At 34.8% G+C, this 15,376-nt stretch overlaps 2 protein-coding genes and 1 long non-coding RNA gene across 10 annotated transcripts in view; 2 read left to right on the top strand and 1 right to left on the bottom strand.

Moving 5' to 3' along the window:
* LOC148847833 (uncharacterized) overlaps positions 1-5,470 on the top strand; it is a 29,803-nt gene extending 24,333 nt beyond the window's left edge. For 4 of the 8 annotated variants that reach the window (XM_088952070.1, XM_088952062.1, XM_088952064.1 and 1 more), the window contains 2 exons: positions 4,698-4,904; positions 5,010-5,470. The gene's annotated coding sequence lies outside the window, so the exon portion shown is untranslated. Of the gene's footprint in view, positions 1-4,532; positions 4,594-4,697; positions 4,909-5,009 lie in introns of all 8 variants that reach the window. The other 4 variants (XM_088952063.1, XM_088952065.1, XM_088952066.1 and 1 more) reach the window with 4 other exon arrangements.
* HVA22F (HVA22-like protein F) lies at positions 5,198-6,512 on the bottom strand. Its single transcript, XM_088952071.1, has 5 exons — positions 6,193-6,512; positions 6,071-6,097; positions 5,850-5,972; positions 5,510-5,759; positions 5,198-5,341 (listed from the first exon to the last, which is right to left on the bottom strand). Exons 1-5 carry the CDS (start codon positions 6,237-6,239, stop codon positions 5,315-5,317), a joined length of 474 nt encoding a protein of 157 aa, XP_088808197.1. The 5' UTR covers positions 6,240-6,512; the 3' UTR covers positions 5,198-5,314.
* Positions 6,513-6,557: 45 nt separating this feature from the next.
* On the top strand, positions 6,558-15,127 carry LOC148847835 (uncharacterized). The gene is made up of 3 exons (XR_016101307.1): positions 6,558-7,814; positions 14,864-14,944; positions 15,040-15,127. It is a non-coding gene; the product is annotated as an uncharacterized LOC148847835 (long non-coding RNA).
* The last annotated feature ends 249 nt before the right edge of the window (positions 15,128-15,376 follow it).

Below are 15,376 nucleotides of genomic sequence, written 5' to 3' on the forward strand. Positions count from 1 at the left end.
TTTCTAAGATAGTAACAAATTAGATCAGATGGATTTGAAGGGGTGCTAATGAGCTGGCTGAAGGCCTAGCTAAATCAGCAACATCAAGGCAATCCTTAGAATGGTGATGTCCGGGACCTGGAATTGTGAAGTTGGTTATTAACACAACTTAAGAAAGACTGGTCAGGTTGTTGCTCTTTTGTATTGCACATGCTACCTACCTGATATCCATCTTTGGACAGCAAGGTTTCCCATTATAATGAATACAATTCATTCTGTTGATTATCAAAAAAGATACTAACAAATTAGAAAATAACTCTTGACCAATAACCCAAAAATTATAAAATTGGCACTAGTCTAGGAAGATGGACCAACCAGAAAGAAAGATTTGAAGATTTGGGTTTGGTTTTTATGGTACATTGGGCTCAGGTATGGTCAACTTACTCTGGATCTCAATCTATTTGCCCTATGTAATCACTTAACAGGAGTTTTTCATACCATGATAAAAGAACTCCGAGACTAAAATTCTTCAATATGAAGGGGATCAATATATTAAAGGGTTGATGATTCAAAAGAAGGGAGCAGTATGGAAAACACCTTGCTAATAGTTCCAGTGGACAGCAAAGGGATGTCATTCCAGGTTATCAGGCACACCTTGCTCCCTTGCAGGTTTGGCCTATCATGGTGGATACTCTTGAAAACCACATGATCGAAACCCACATTACTAAGGGTAGTAAAGCTTTGAAGGTATATGGTCAGAAAATGAAAGGAAAAAAGGAAGACAGTAAGGTTCCCAAGGCCTGGTCTCAGATACAGATCAAGTAATCTGGGTGCAGATGAAATTGTGTGGGATTTGCTGTTACATGATCTCCAGAAAATGGTAGTGCTGTATGAACACACAAGTGAATTTTTTATCAATTTTATGATAAAATACTAATTAAATTCTCTATCAATCATATGATTAGATGTTGATATGGAATGTACTACTTGTTGAAACTTTTCTCTATCATCCAGTTGTAAATTCCAGCATGAAACCCAAAATCCTTGCTTGGCTTTGTGCACCCATGTTGCAGACCTAGATTTAGGGCAGGGGTGTGGTGGTTATTGAATCTGGAAATAGACTTCTAAGGTGGACTGTATCATGATCAAGGGCATGGAGCATATATGTTGTCAATGGGTTGATCCTATGGAAATAGACTTCTAAGGTGGAAATAGACTTCTCAGCTTTCTTGGCAGTTTCCATGGGGTTATTGAATCTGGAAATAGACTTCTAAGGTGGACTGTCTCATGATCAAGGGCATGGAGCATATATATTGTCAATGGGTTAATCCTATGGAGCCAGAAAAAACTTTCAGAATTTTGTTAGATGACATTGCAAAAGCTGTAAAGGTCAACATAATATTGGAATTTGGATTTTTACAGTGATAATATTGGCCTGCTGCATACTTTTGAAGGCCGGCAGAAAGGTACAAGTTGATACAAGATTTAACAGCTCAACAACAAGATATGTGAGTAGCTACTTTACTAACCTTGAAGGTCTCTGGGAAGCACTTGATCATATCTTGGTTATTGATTGGGATAGTGCCAGTGACAAGGAGGTGCATGATAAGCAAGTTGAAGAAGGTAGGGCATTCAAGTTTCTTGCTGGTTTAGATCCAGAAGAAAAGAAGAAAAAGATGCAGGTTGGTGTCTACTAGTTGATGTGAAGAATGGGAAACTATCAACTTTTTCAATATTGGTGAATTTGCCAAATTTTTGTCAAAATTTCCCTCTGTAGGCAATACAAAAGATTTTTGGTATATTTTTCTCTCACATCACCAATTTATTACAAATATTTTGAAAATCTCCGATAAATTAAACATTTAATGTTCAAAATTTCAGAATATTGATGACGCTTTCTGAAATTTCACTAAAATCATTGGAATTTTAAAAGAAAAATGTGGAGACTCATAAAATATTATGTTAGTAAAAAATTAAATACTTAACCAATATACACAAAAAAAATTATTGTTTGAGTATGTATGGACATAATATATGTATTGTATGCTTGTAAGTTGTAACCATAGCACAACTATAATTAAAAACTTTTTAAGAACTAAGTGATTATAAATTTATAAGTCATAACTATATACATATATTTATACATTCAAATAATTTATAGGGAACAAGACAAAAGTATAAACATTTTAGTATGCAATTGCACCTATTATAGAAATATTATTTCTGTAACAAATGAATATAAATCAGTTATTAAATATTATGAAAAAGGTAAGTGTTAACTTTAGAAAATTTATAAGATAAGCATAAACTTATTAGTGTAACATACAGATATATGTAAAGTTGATGGGTTATTGTATTTTTAAGCATAAGTGTATAAATAACATAAATCTGTACATTTAGTTAATATATTAGAAAAATAAGGAAACATGATCCTTCGATGGTAATGAATTAAATGCTTTTTTGTAATTTGTATACCTATTTAAGTCTATTAATCTTCTCTTATATGATTTATGTAGTTGTGTTATGGCTTTTTGAGTCTTAATTGTGCAGTTACAGTTTGTAACAATCATTTTCATTAACAAATTCCATGTGTTTTGTAATCTTTCCTTGATTTCTCTAGATTTTCTAGATCTGTTAGTGAAATTAACAAAGTTTTCCATAGATCACTTGTGGCAAAACATCCATCAATATCAAAATTGCAAACCATGGGGACCACAAAATCTATTTCAGACATTTTGAATGCACTTCAGAGAATTGGAACTTGACTTTGAAATTGAATTTCAATCACCAACTCTGTTTTGACTTCTATTTTCAAAGAATTCAAAGTTGTATTGCTAATAACAGAGGAAAATAAAATTTAATAATAAAAAGTCTCAAGTAGCAGATCTGCCATTGACAATGCATAATAGGTATGAGTTGATAGATGAATAAATCTGTTATCCAAAAAATAATAATAATAATTGTATTGAGGAGATATCTATCAGTTTTTCATTTGTACATTCATTGAATGTGGTTCACCCAGACATGTTTTTCTTAGCATAAAATCAGAATGCCACAATCATGGAGAAATATGAAGTGGGTGGTAACATAAATTAGGTGCCATGCTTGCAGTGCAATGTAAATGATTGGGAGGTGGAGTGGCTAATATCCTTGCTTGAAATTGCTAGGAATTAGAAAGCGGATAGCTCTGAGACACTCACCGATACTTTATTTTATGAATATTTTCTGGGATAGCTTGGTATTCTTTTCGGTGGAGGTGGATTTGGAGAGCTAATGCCTAAAAAGATCTCTTCTTTCACCTAGACTGGTATTCTAAACAAAATGCTTAACCATAAACTATCTAAGAAAAAAAGGAATGGCCATTGCAAATGTCTGTAGCCTGTGTGCATGAGGAAGATTGCTGATCCATTGTTACATCACTTATGCAATCCGAGAACACTTTTGATGCTCTTAAAGTGAGATGGGTAAAGGCCATTGTTGGTCCCTGCTATCTGGGGTCTTGGGAGGGGTGGACTGGATATGAACCTAACCTAACATTTTTTGCTTTGCACACAGTGGCCTACCTCAGACTCAAACTTGTGTTCTCATGCTTATCAGCCTGTGATTTTACCACTACAAGCATTTCCGTTTAAGTGGGAACAGATTACTCCTGAAATCTGTCTATGCTGATGGCTTCTTGGAAGGTGGAACATTTTAGCACCTAGGGAAGGATTTTGAGGAATCTGTTACATTTGAAATGTGTTAAGAGTGTATGGAAGGAGATGAACCAAAGAATTATCAAGGGGAAAAGTATATGGAGGTTATTATTGGAAAGGTTGAAGGTATTCCTTGCCATTGGTTGTTTATTCTAGAGGGGTTTTCTGGTTGTAAACCCATTCATTTTATGGATCGCCAGGATAGATTAATCTTTGACTCTTCCTTCTTCTGTACAGGGGAAGCTTCTGTTTGTTGTTTATGTTTGTCCTGTATTCTTCCATACTGTACTTCCCTTTATCTTGAAGGAAGCTCCTCTTCCTTATATAATGGTTTCCGTTATCAAAAGAAAAAAGACATGTTCTCATACTAAAGAGCTAGGAAGATGTATTCCCATCACTTATGACACGCCTGTCAGAATCTTATAGGACATTGCCTGAACATTTAGTCCATTGTTAATTTGGTACTGTATAGGAGCTTGATTTCAAGTTATATCAAGTATAACGTCAAAGGGTATGGAAAGGAAATCTTTGAAGTAGGGCCAATTTATAGCAATTAGTAATTGTCATGGTATTTAATTCCAAAATGGTACAGGAAAAGCACTTTTAGAAGGTCATGAAGAGCTTGTCAGTTGTAAAATCTGAATGCTATTTATGCTCTTGTAGATGTGTAAGTTGAGACTGCCATATGCATGCAATCAGATGTTGAAAATCAGTAGCTCTAACCTGTCTCATGTGCTAGGAAAAGGCATAGATAGATGGTTAGATGCAATTCATACTTAAAAAGCTTCTAATTTTTTCCATGCACATGGATTCAATTTGCATAAGTAATCTAACCATTGGTCATTTCTGGTTCTGAAGAATTTTCTCTCATATTGGGACCAAGAATCTGCATTCTGCACTGCATTTTTATGCCAATGATGTGGGTACTAACTTAATTGGAACAGAATCTATCTTCAGAATTATTGTTTTTTTTTTTTTTGCTAATCTTGAATTATTGGTTGACATCCTTTGTCATCAATCAAGGTATATGGGTCAGTATGAGCCATCACCAATCTGAGACAACCTAGATTTGTTCTGAACGATTATTGGGCATGGCAGTCAAATAGAATGAAGATTCACTTCATACCAAAGGCCCAAAGCACATCGGAATTGAGTGACAATGTGTACATAACATGTAATTCCTATGAGACTCATTTCAAATGGCTGAACCGCAACATCTTTGATGAATCTGTAGGTCAAGTGTATGATTTTATTCATTTCTTTCTAACCAAAAAAATGGAGTTTGATGAGGCCATTTAGATGTCTCCATTGTTGATGTGCTTTTCACATTTGCAGGTATATTGAACAATGCATGGTCATTCTGATAATTCCTTTGATTCACTTGTAAGATGTGGAGCACAGGCAAATCGATCGTGTTCTAGGAATTTTGGATATAAAGAAAATTTTCCCATTAAAAGAGAGCATTATTCTTCTGCCATGAAAAGGGGTCAAGATGCCACATGTACATTCTTTTGGAGAATCCCTTAGATAATTTAAGAATACTGTTCATTTAATGATTTCTATTATTACAAGCATCAGAATATTTGTATCATAAATTGGGTAGAAGTGGAAACGCTGCTTCAAAGAAGCTTGATATATCCTTAGTATTTCTTTGCTTCCTTTTCAGCCTGCAAACATGTAAAGTAAGATTTCATCACCTCCTGGAAATTCAACAGAAGGAAAGAAGAGAAAGAAAACAATGTGCCTTGGTGTTTTTGTGAATTGTAAGATTAAATCAAGCAATTTTTATTCTATTATCTACTGCCAATGCCCATGGAAATGATTGGATCTCATACCGCTTTCATGACCCTCTCAAAGGCTTCAGAGCCATGTTTCTGAATAAACCGCTCAACCGCCTGCCTAGCATTCGGGCTCATCATCTGGAGAGCTCTCCGTTGCCCCTCCGGATAATTCGAGCTGACTTCACCCCAAATCCTATTTGCAAGCTTCCTCACCAAATTCTCATAGATATAAGCTGCACCATTAAAGACTGGTAGCACCAGCCACAAACAGAATACAAGCTTGATATATGGCCAAAGGGGGAACCTGCAGTGCAATATCTTGCCAAATTGTAACCAAGTCTTACAAGATAAAAACATCATATTCATGTATTGCGTGCACTATATCACCATTTACCATGCTAGGATTTTCCAACAAGAGAGCTCAAAAAGTGTGATGAAAGAGTACAAAATCCAGTATGTTAGCCACTGCTGATCATCTACAGTTGTTGGGCTTTCTATCGCTCGCATTGATGCATATCTGATCATTGGATCAAAGAATTAAAACTCATCGTTTTATGAACAAGGGGTGGGGAATGAAGAATTTCCATAACTACAACTATAATGTTGGTGACTTACAAAGGAAAGAGGAGCATCACACCCGGCCTGGTTCACAAATCAAGATGAAATTGTGTTAAAACATATCCCATGAAATATATTTTCTTTACTTTATACGTGTATTGTGGATGAAAGAAACATACCCAATTAGTGCATCAAGATGCCTTGCAATTGTTCCCAGAAAACCCATATTGTGCTGCTGTGGTTTCTTCTTTTCTTTTTCCTTTCTCTTCTGATCAACACTCTTTGATGATTTCCACTGGTATGATTTGGAGCATGAGATGTCCCAGAGCTTTTAAAGGGAAGTAGGGTGGTGAGTAGGTGAAGTAAAGCATTTTTGTTGGAGCTGCCGAAGTCTTCTTTCCTGCAACTAGAAGGAAATCCAGAAGAGAATAATGAGACGGAAAGAAAAGAAGAAAGGCTAGCTATGCACAACCTCCTCCACCCCCTTTTACGTTGTTCACTTTCTTACCCACTAACACAAATCATAAAATAATAGCCTCGCAACTTCTATTAATTGATTGTATCGGAGGATCAGCTCGGAGAATGAGAGGCTGACGTGTCGTATCGGGTCTATTTGCTTCGGCTAATTTACGTGACGAGATTCCCCATTCTTTAATTCTTCTCAACTGCTTCGAAAACAAAAAAAAAAAAAATCTCCTCAACTGGAGATCCACGCTTTTTAAAGGATTGACAATTGAGACCCACAGATGCAGGCTTGCAGCTGGATGCCTGGATCAACAATGAAAAAGGAGGATTCGCTCCTTTAAATGCCATCTAAGTCGGTTTGATAAAACGAGCCCACACATGCTGCACTTATCGTTAGCTCTCGCAAGGTGCAAGGTGTAGCTGAACGCGGGTTGAGGCTGTAGAACCAATGATAAGCTGTTAAGCGAGCTGTGAAACGATCGGTGTGGCCGTGTGGGCACAGGTTTGCCCCGATAGAAGCGATCATGATACAGGTTCCGCGTCAGTATTTAAATACATGGGGCCTGCAGCCTGTAAATTTATTACAGACATGGAACTTCAGTCTCTTAGTGTAGCAGATCCTGACACACATGGAGCGCAGGGCCGTATTGCTGTAAGTCTGGTTGCAAAGAACTTCAAGTATGTCGGGTTCGGGTCGGGCTGGTTAGGATCTGTTGGAAATATAATGCATGGAGAATGCCGGATATGGTATTGGAACTCGATCTGAGTTCGAGTTCTGCTTTCTTTCCAATTCTGCAAAAAGCAAAGTGACTGACCCTTACCCATAAAAGAATAAATTGAATTCCACTAAAGGGCGAAATTTATCGATATTTTCAGCCTGTCGTTGACCTAGACAATTAGGGTTCAACCATCCAATGCACTGGTCACCCAATCACAATAATGGTTGGTCCAACCCATAACCCACTGTGGTCGTAAAAAATCATTGATTAGGTCAAAGATAGGAACCCATCAACCCAAACAATTGTGCCATCAAACCGATTGATTTAGTTAGGTTGTGTTTGTTACCATTGTGATTTTCAATTGGGACCTATTACTCACATAACACTTCTTACACCGATCTCACAGCCACATCCTATTATGTATTGAGAACATCTCCTCATGAAATATTAAATACAATTATAGAAATGTTCCTGACATGCGACCAGAACATGCTGTGAAGTCCGTGTGAGGGGTGCAATTTGCAAGGAGCAGATCCAACTCTGCCATTTCAGGCTAGAGAGGCAATAGCATTTCATGTCAAAACACCAACACAACATTTTGACACGAAACCCGATTGGTACTTATTGCTGACCAGTGTTTTGTTTGCTGTTAGCATTGCTATCCACGTTTATATGAATTGTTTATATTCAATTGATTCCACCCTATTATATTACTGATTCTGATTCTCATCCAATGGTCAAATGAAAGCTACGAGGAAATCCAACATCCCCCTAGTAGGGTTAGGCTGTTAACAAAATGCTAAAAACCGATCAAACTGATTCGATTCAATTTGATTTTGTCAACTTTCAAATCGAAACCGATTTAACCCATCTTGCCCATTCTTCTCTTTGGCTTTATACAAATATACAATTTTGTCTTTATATGTGTGTCGTGTCAGAAAAAAAAAAGTCAAATCTTCTTTTGTTATTTGAATAAGGTGCTACTCCGCTCAACCGTCTCTCTCCTCTTCAATCCCATTAAAGTTAAGTCAGGTCGATCATCTCAATCAATAGTCAGTTTATTGTTCATAGTCCGCTCTCAATTCTCTTTTACTCTGACCCCAAACCGTAAGATCACATAGGAATTCTGAGGGGGACTCAACTCAAATTACCCCTTAATTTTTTAATTGAGTAATTCTGCCTTTTGCATAAAATATTGAGACTAACACCTTATTTGCATAAAATTCATGCCTGTGATAAATAATACCATATTTGCTACCGCGTTTATGATTCTGATTCATTGGTCAGTAGTCTTTGGGATGTCATATCTTTTTTATATCATAGTTGAACCCTACATAGCAGAAATATCTACTAAGAGAAATGTAGATCAGAAATTAGTGGCATTAGTTGTTATATTTGCAAAAACAAGAATAAAACTTACATATGTCTTTAGACTGCATTTAGATGATATTTGTGGTTAAAATTTCTTTGTACACTATATTTATTGTGAAAGTTCCTCTCTTCTTATTTGATTATTCAATTTTGATGAATAGTTTTATTGTTGAAGATGATATTTCTCTTGACAATGCAACGTATAGTTTTATTGTTGGCCCTAAGCTTTAATTTATTTATTGCCATTGTAAAACTTAAACGAATTGGAAATTGTTTCCGCTTGAGTTTAGATGGGAACCCTTCATCCTCAGATTGTGAGAGTGGTATTCGGGAAAAAAAAACATGTTTTCCGACATGTTGTCCTACAGAAATTTATGTGTATATGACATTGCGTTGGAAGCTCTTGCAAACCATTCTTGTTCCATTGCATAAACCATTCAGTAGATCCAAGTTTCAAATAGCAATTGAATGTCTAGTGTCTTTAAGAGTTCTATCCAAAGTTTCAATTGCTTTTCACTTTGCCATTGGTGCCCCATCCCATATGATTAGATTTATTCTTCGTAAAAGCTCTGTTATAACACTTTATTTTGGTATACTACACATACTGAAGTCAGTGGCATTAATAGGAATTTTGATCCAAGGTCAACCCCCCCCCCCCTCCCCTCCCCCCTTAAGATACATAAGCTATTTATTTTTTAACTATCCTTATTTAGTTTATAGATACAGAAATTACAATCTTATCATATTAAAAACCCAACCTTTTCTTGTCCCTTAAGTGGTGTTGTCTTTGAAAAGTTAGTGGAGAGAGTTGTTAATATTTCTTTGTCTCCTATCCTGTGGCTGAAAGCTTGTGGGAAAAGATTATTGCACTTTTTGGGTATAGGTGGTCAGCTACTACACAAATTAGTGGCCTTTTTGACCTATCTTTCTTCAATTGGTCTAAGCGGAGGGGTGGATTATTGTGGAGTTTGTTAGGGCTGCATTGATTCGGACCATTTGGGAAGAAATTCTAGAATTTTTAATGACAAAGAAAGAAATGTATAAACCCTTTTGAACTACATCAAAACAAGGACTATACATTGGGTTAAAACCTTGAAGCGGTTTTCCCCATTCTCCTTTGATGATATATGGAGGAATTGGGAGGCAAGTGGTACTTTCCTCACACACTAAAGCCAAGCCTAATCCAGAATGGGCTCCTCCAGAAGAAGGATTCCTGAAATTAACTATGATGGCAACAGTCTTGGCAGCCCATGACCTTCAGGTATAGGGGGTGTTATAAGGCATGGAGGGGGGAATATATGTGCATTGTTCTCAAACCTGATTGGACCAGGGGATTCCGTCTTTCCCCCAAGCAGTTCTGCAAGGGGTACAACTCTCTAAACAGTTGAATGTGGAGAGATTGATAGTTGATATTTGATAATGGCTAGCAAAAATCTCTTCCTGATTGGAGGTTTCAATTTGAGAGAACTATGAAATTTCTTGCTAATGAATTCATCAAGGACTAGGTAATTGTGAACAATCTGGTACCTAAAAATCAGCTTGAGGTTTTAGATTCTTGGGTTCAGATACCACCTAATGATGATGACAATGATGAAGGCATATTGGGTTCTGGTGAAACAAAGTCCTATAAATTTAGGTCCTATGTTATGTATTTGGATGCAGTGACACTGTAGAGATATGCAACCATGAGGACCAAAGAAGCTTTCTTTGAAATAAAAGTAGACACAGGCCTTGTTTGATAGGCCAGACATCAAAATTGCAGAGGATGCTTCAGTTGATACATCTAATGATGAAGTTATTTGGCTTAACTTTTTGGGACTGACAATGCTATTGCTAGTCTTGGGGGCAGTTACATTTGGGTCATTTTTATAGGGTGTAGAAAGCTATGTAGAATCTAAAGAACAATCTGCCACTTTCTGAATACGCTAGGGTTATAAATATTTGTGCATGTAATTGAAAACAAATTGGCTTTTAGGCTTCAGAAATATAAATCAATAAATATAATGGTGAGATCTTTTCTTCTTTTGGTTCTATATTGAAGTATGAAATGTACGGGTATCATATCTACTTATACTAATTATCAACTATCAATCTCTTCCAAGCAATTCTTTAGCTAAGCAAGGGGGTTCTAAGAAATCCAAATTTTGGGCTCAATTGTAAGTTGAATTGTACCTTAGGTTGCATCTCGTGCCTCCTTTGGATTGCCATACTGTACACATTTTAGTTAATTATTAATGAAATATTTCTTTACCTATCAAAAAAATAAAACAAAATAAAAACTGAAACATCAATCCCTCAACATACCCCTTGCATTAAAGTCTTTGACTTTCACCTAGACATATTACAATATTATTTTCCATAATGCATTTCCTATAATACCTCAAACTTGTAATCCGAATCGGGTCTAAGCTTGGGCAATTATGCATTCATATCTCCAATCATGTACCTCGATAATTAAAAGGTCCTTCACTTTTTCCCAACTTATAAATTTTTATTTATTTAGTGATTTTATTTTTCAAACTTTCTATTGTGATAGATTTTCACATCTATTTGACGCTAAAAACAGGAAAAAAATAGATAATTATGAGGTGGAAGAATTTGAAAATTTCACCTTAAAGGCCTAATACTATGGGAGAAAGAGGAAAGTTGAAGTGGTAGGTTCTACTTGTCGAGTGAGGGAGGATGGAATATTGTTGTACTATACCTTGGCTGCATACGTTCTCTGTTGACTTGATTAATGATAATTGTATAATAGGCATTGTCATTTCTTTAGGTTGTATTTGTTTCTTTTTCAAAATTTTTATGCTAAAATATTTCAACTATTATTTTTATTATCGCTTTTATAATGAAAAGTCTAGTTTTTTGCTACTAATTTGTTTTCATGTAAATGACAAGGTAAACAAAGTAGAAACAACAATTTGTAAATTAGGTACTCTCACCTAAACAATTTTTGTTTTGGTATTATTATTAGGATTATTCACATTTCCCATGAATATACATATCCACAAATTGGTCAAAAGGCCATTACCAAATGTTGGTCTCATCTATCAAGAGTCTTTGAAGGGGGTGGAATGGATATATACATACATAACTGTTGGCAATTTTCGTTGAACATTGTGGTTGCTCTCAGAAGACATCTACAAATTGGTCTATATTAATAATCTAGTTTCTAGTTAATCCTACAATCAATTAGTAAATTCTCTACACTTAATTCATAATTTGAAACAAATAGTGGCTAAAATATTTTCAAAAGGTATGTTGTAAAATTTGTGAAATGACCTTTAATAATTTATGGCATCAACATTTTACGATATATATTGGTGTATGCATGAAGTAAATGTTCATTACTCCAAAAGAGGTTTTTTCTTTTTTTTTTTTCCTCAAGTTGCAGAAAATTCAAAGAATAAAATAAAAAAAAAAAAGCCAAAATCTATTGGAGTTGCATCCCTATTGCCGTTTATTTGGGAATATGGAAGGAGAGAAAACGACAATGTTTAAAGAAATCTAAGAGGATTGAAAGAATCATGGCTAATATAGGTAAAATGGTTATGGATTCGGTGCTGGTTCTACCTAATTTAGCTCAAACGAGCATAAAAGAGTTTGGAGACAGGTTCTGGGACATTATCAAAAATTTAAATGTTGTCCTTGAGTTTATAGTTAAGATGCATGAAGGTGTTGCCTTCACACCTAAGTTTAGTTGTATCATTCATTTAATAAAATTATGTTTTTTTATAAGTAAAAGTAAATTTCATTAAATGAAAATAAAGTAAAATCTGGATAGGTGTTAAAAGTAACACCTAACAAAAACAACATATTTTCAATTATCCATATCATAATTTTGAAATCCCATTACCTCCCATAAGCTTTCTCCCAAGTCTACTCTATTGACCTGAGAAAACTCAAGCAATATCAAAACCCAGTATGCAACAACCACCGCCATTTTGTCCAGCTTCCATTTTTTAACTTCACTAAAATGTTGTATTCCTTTCCTTCCATGCATTCTAGAAAATGGCAAATGGAAGACAGTTCCATATTATTCTAGCTATCTTTTCTCCTCTGAGTCTCACCACACTGCTTACTAACTCCCTCCTGTCTCTCAGACCCCCTAACGTTTCAGGATAACAATTTCATTTCTGTCACAGCTTCCACTACCCTAGCTTGACCATTTATGTTAGAGTTTGCCCATGTATCCAGCACCTGCTCTGTTGCATCTCATCCAAGATGTTGCCAACTATGAATCTCCTTGACCCCATCAACCTCTATATACATCAGTCGAAATTGCTTTACCTAATTTCAGTTCATGAAGTAGAAATAGAATTTCAGTTTTTTGAGGATCCTCGTGCCCAATTACTCCTGAATTTTATTCTGTTATGTGGTTAAGGTTTTCAATCCGCCAAAATTGTGTCTCTTCTGTTTTTGAACATGATACAGTTTTGGAACAATGCCCATGCACAATGTGTTGAGAGAACACAACATTAAAGAAAGAATAACAACAACTGAAGATAACATTTATACTTTATATAAAAATAACATGAACAACCTTCTACATGGAAATCTATTATAAATTGTCCCAAAACATAAACAATCTTGTTAATAAAACTTAAAACATAACACTAAAAACAAGCATTATTACTACCATTCACTTTAACATCATCTATAAACTAAACACAAGATAAACTAAATCCCCTCTACACCATATTCTTCATCTTTTTCTGGTTTTTCATCATCAGTGCATTCATTTTTCACAACTCTGGTCTCATTAAGCCTATTTTTTAATTTTAGTAGCTCCGATTTCAAATCGTCAATGTACATTTCCAATTTTGAGCATTTATGTATATAGTAATGTAAGTCATAATAATTCACATCCTCTATTTTAATGTTAAAGTATTCTACTATTTTTTGACCACCTCCCTAGTTGCATCTTGTTCCGTCTCCTTTTTAGAAATAGATCTCTTTCCATAAAATTTCCAATTGTTGGCTCCGATTGTTATAAGAACAGAGGCCTTGAAACCCTTTCCAACTTCTTCAACTAAGAATATGGGAGTTAACATGCGCAATTTGGAGCACAACTCGTTAAGTACATTCTTGAAGGAAATACTCATCTCATTAAGTGTTGTCATCTGTGTGCTAAATGAAATACCAAAAATAAGTTGAAACGTTAACTGTAATTTCATTATTGTAGAGAGGAAACAAACAATATACAACTACAAACAATAGAGAGGAAAGAAAATGGTATACTTCAAGATCATGCTAAAATAAAATTAATAAAAAATTAATGAAAAGCATAAAAAACAAAATGATTAGATCAAAAGCAATAACGTTTGATAAGAATTGTCCTGATTTCAAGCAATTGGATGACAATAAAATTTTTACATCTAATGGCCGGAAGTTGTGAATTCAAACATTGGTTTCAAACTAGCATTTAAAATGAATCAAATCACATAACTTCAAAAAAATTAATGAAAAGCATAAAAAAAAAAACAAAATGATTAAATAAAAAACAATAAAATTTTACAAGAGTAGTTCTGATTTCAAGCAAATGGGTGACACTAAAATTTTTACACCCGATTGCTTGAAGTTGTGAATTCAGACATTGGTTTCAAACCATCATTTGAAATGAATTAAATCACATAACTTTAATTTTTGATGGGTTAAAGTTGTGAATTCAGACACCGGTTTGAAACCAACAATTTTCAATGAATCAAATCACATTAAAGAATTTGTACGAGTGATTAGATGAACCCACACCAAAATTGAAAACAGGGGATTACATGCGATTGCTCTCGTCTTTTAATAATCAACCCTCTAGTTGTTCTGCTTTTCGAATATTCACTGCTTCAATTTCTCTCTTAGACTTGTACATAGCTGAAGGGAATTATGAACCTTCATTTATAGATGTTCAAATGTAATTGAAAGATGTTCTTCCACAATTGTGACCCAAGAAAGCAACCAACCAAATCGAGACATGGATGATGTTGTTGGACTTTATGGGAGAGAAGATGCTCTTGTGGGATAGAAACCTTCGAGTTTGTGGGAGAGATGGCATTATTTCTGGAGTTTGTGCGAGATGAATTCTTGCATGTTATGAAAGACAGTCAAAGGTTGTGGGAGACAGGTCTTTCGGTTTCTATTGAGTAATGATAGGAAATGACAAATATACCCTACATATACTCGCCATATGCTAGACACACAGGGTAGAAGAAGTCTAATGAAAAGTCCAGAAAAGAGATGGATTCGTTCTTTTATAAATAGTATAGATTTTGATTGTAAATTTTTTTATCATTTTCATGTGCAGAGTGACCATGGAACAATAGGCAGTATAATTCAGCATGTAGATATTGTCAATCATACTATTGAAGAACCACTAACAAGCCCAGTAAGTTTTTGCAAGTTTGATTTTATTTCTTATTTATTTACATCTGTTATCATATAAATAATTTTATTTTATATTAATTTTGCCTTTTACAACAGATGCTCACTCACATAATAGATTCATCTCAAGTGCATGTAATAGAAAATGGGAAGGGAAAGAGGAAAGAAAAGGGAAAGATGAAGACCCTCTTCTAATGAGAGTTTTATTGTGTTATTTTAACTTTATTTATTTCAAAATGTAAATAACAGTTTGATGGTAAATGTACATTATATTTTTTTTAATATTGAATTTTACTGTTTAATGCATCTCTACTATTTAATTGTTTCATGTGTATGAATTAATAAAATATATCATATTTGAGAACAAGTTCATTTAGACCTTATTGGATTATTGGTTTTATGGTGGCAAGGATGGTTGAAGAGACCATTTTAATTT

Source organism: Nelumbo lutea, chromosome 6, assembly GCF_056320005.1.
Source record: "Nelumbo lutea isolate HS-2025 chromosome 6, American lotus-T2T, whole genome shotgun sequence".
In the NCBI taxonomy this organism is placed as follows: domain Eukaryota; kingdom Viridiplantae; phylum Streptophyta; class Magnoliopsida; order Proteales; family Nelumbonaceae; genus Nelumbo; species Nelumbo lutea.

Coding starts and splice junctions, on each gene's coding strand:
- HVA22F (XM_088952071.1), bottom strand. CDS start 6,239: ATGGGTTTTCTGGGAACAATTGCAAGGCATCTTGATGCACTAATTGG. Junction 5,973..6,070: donor GTGATGCTCCTCTTTCCTTT/GTAAGTCACCAA, acceptor TCCAATGATCAG/ATATGCATCAATGCGAGCGA. Junction 5,342..5,509: donor TTGAGAGGGTCATGAAAGCG/GTATGAGATCCA, acceptor ACATGTTTGCAG/GCTGAAAAGGAAGCAAAGAA.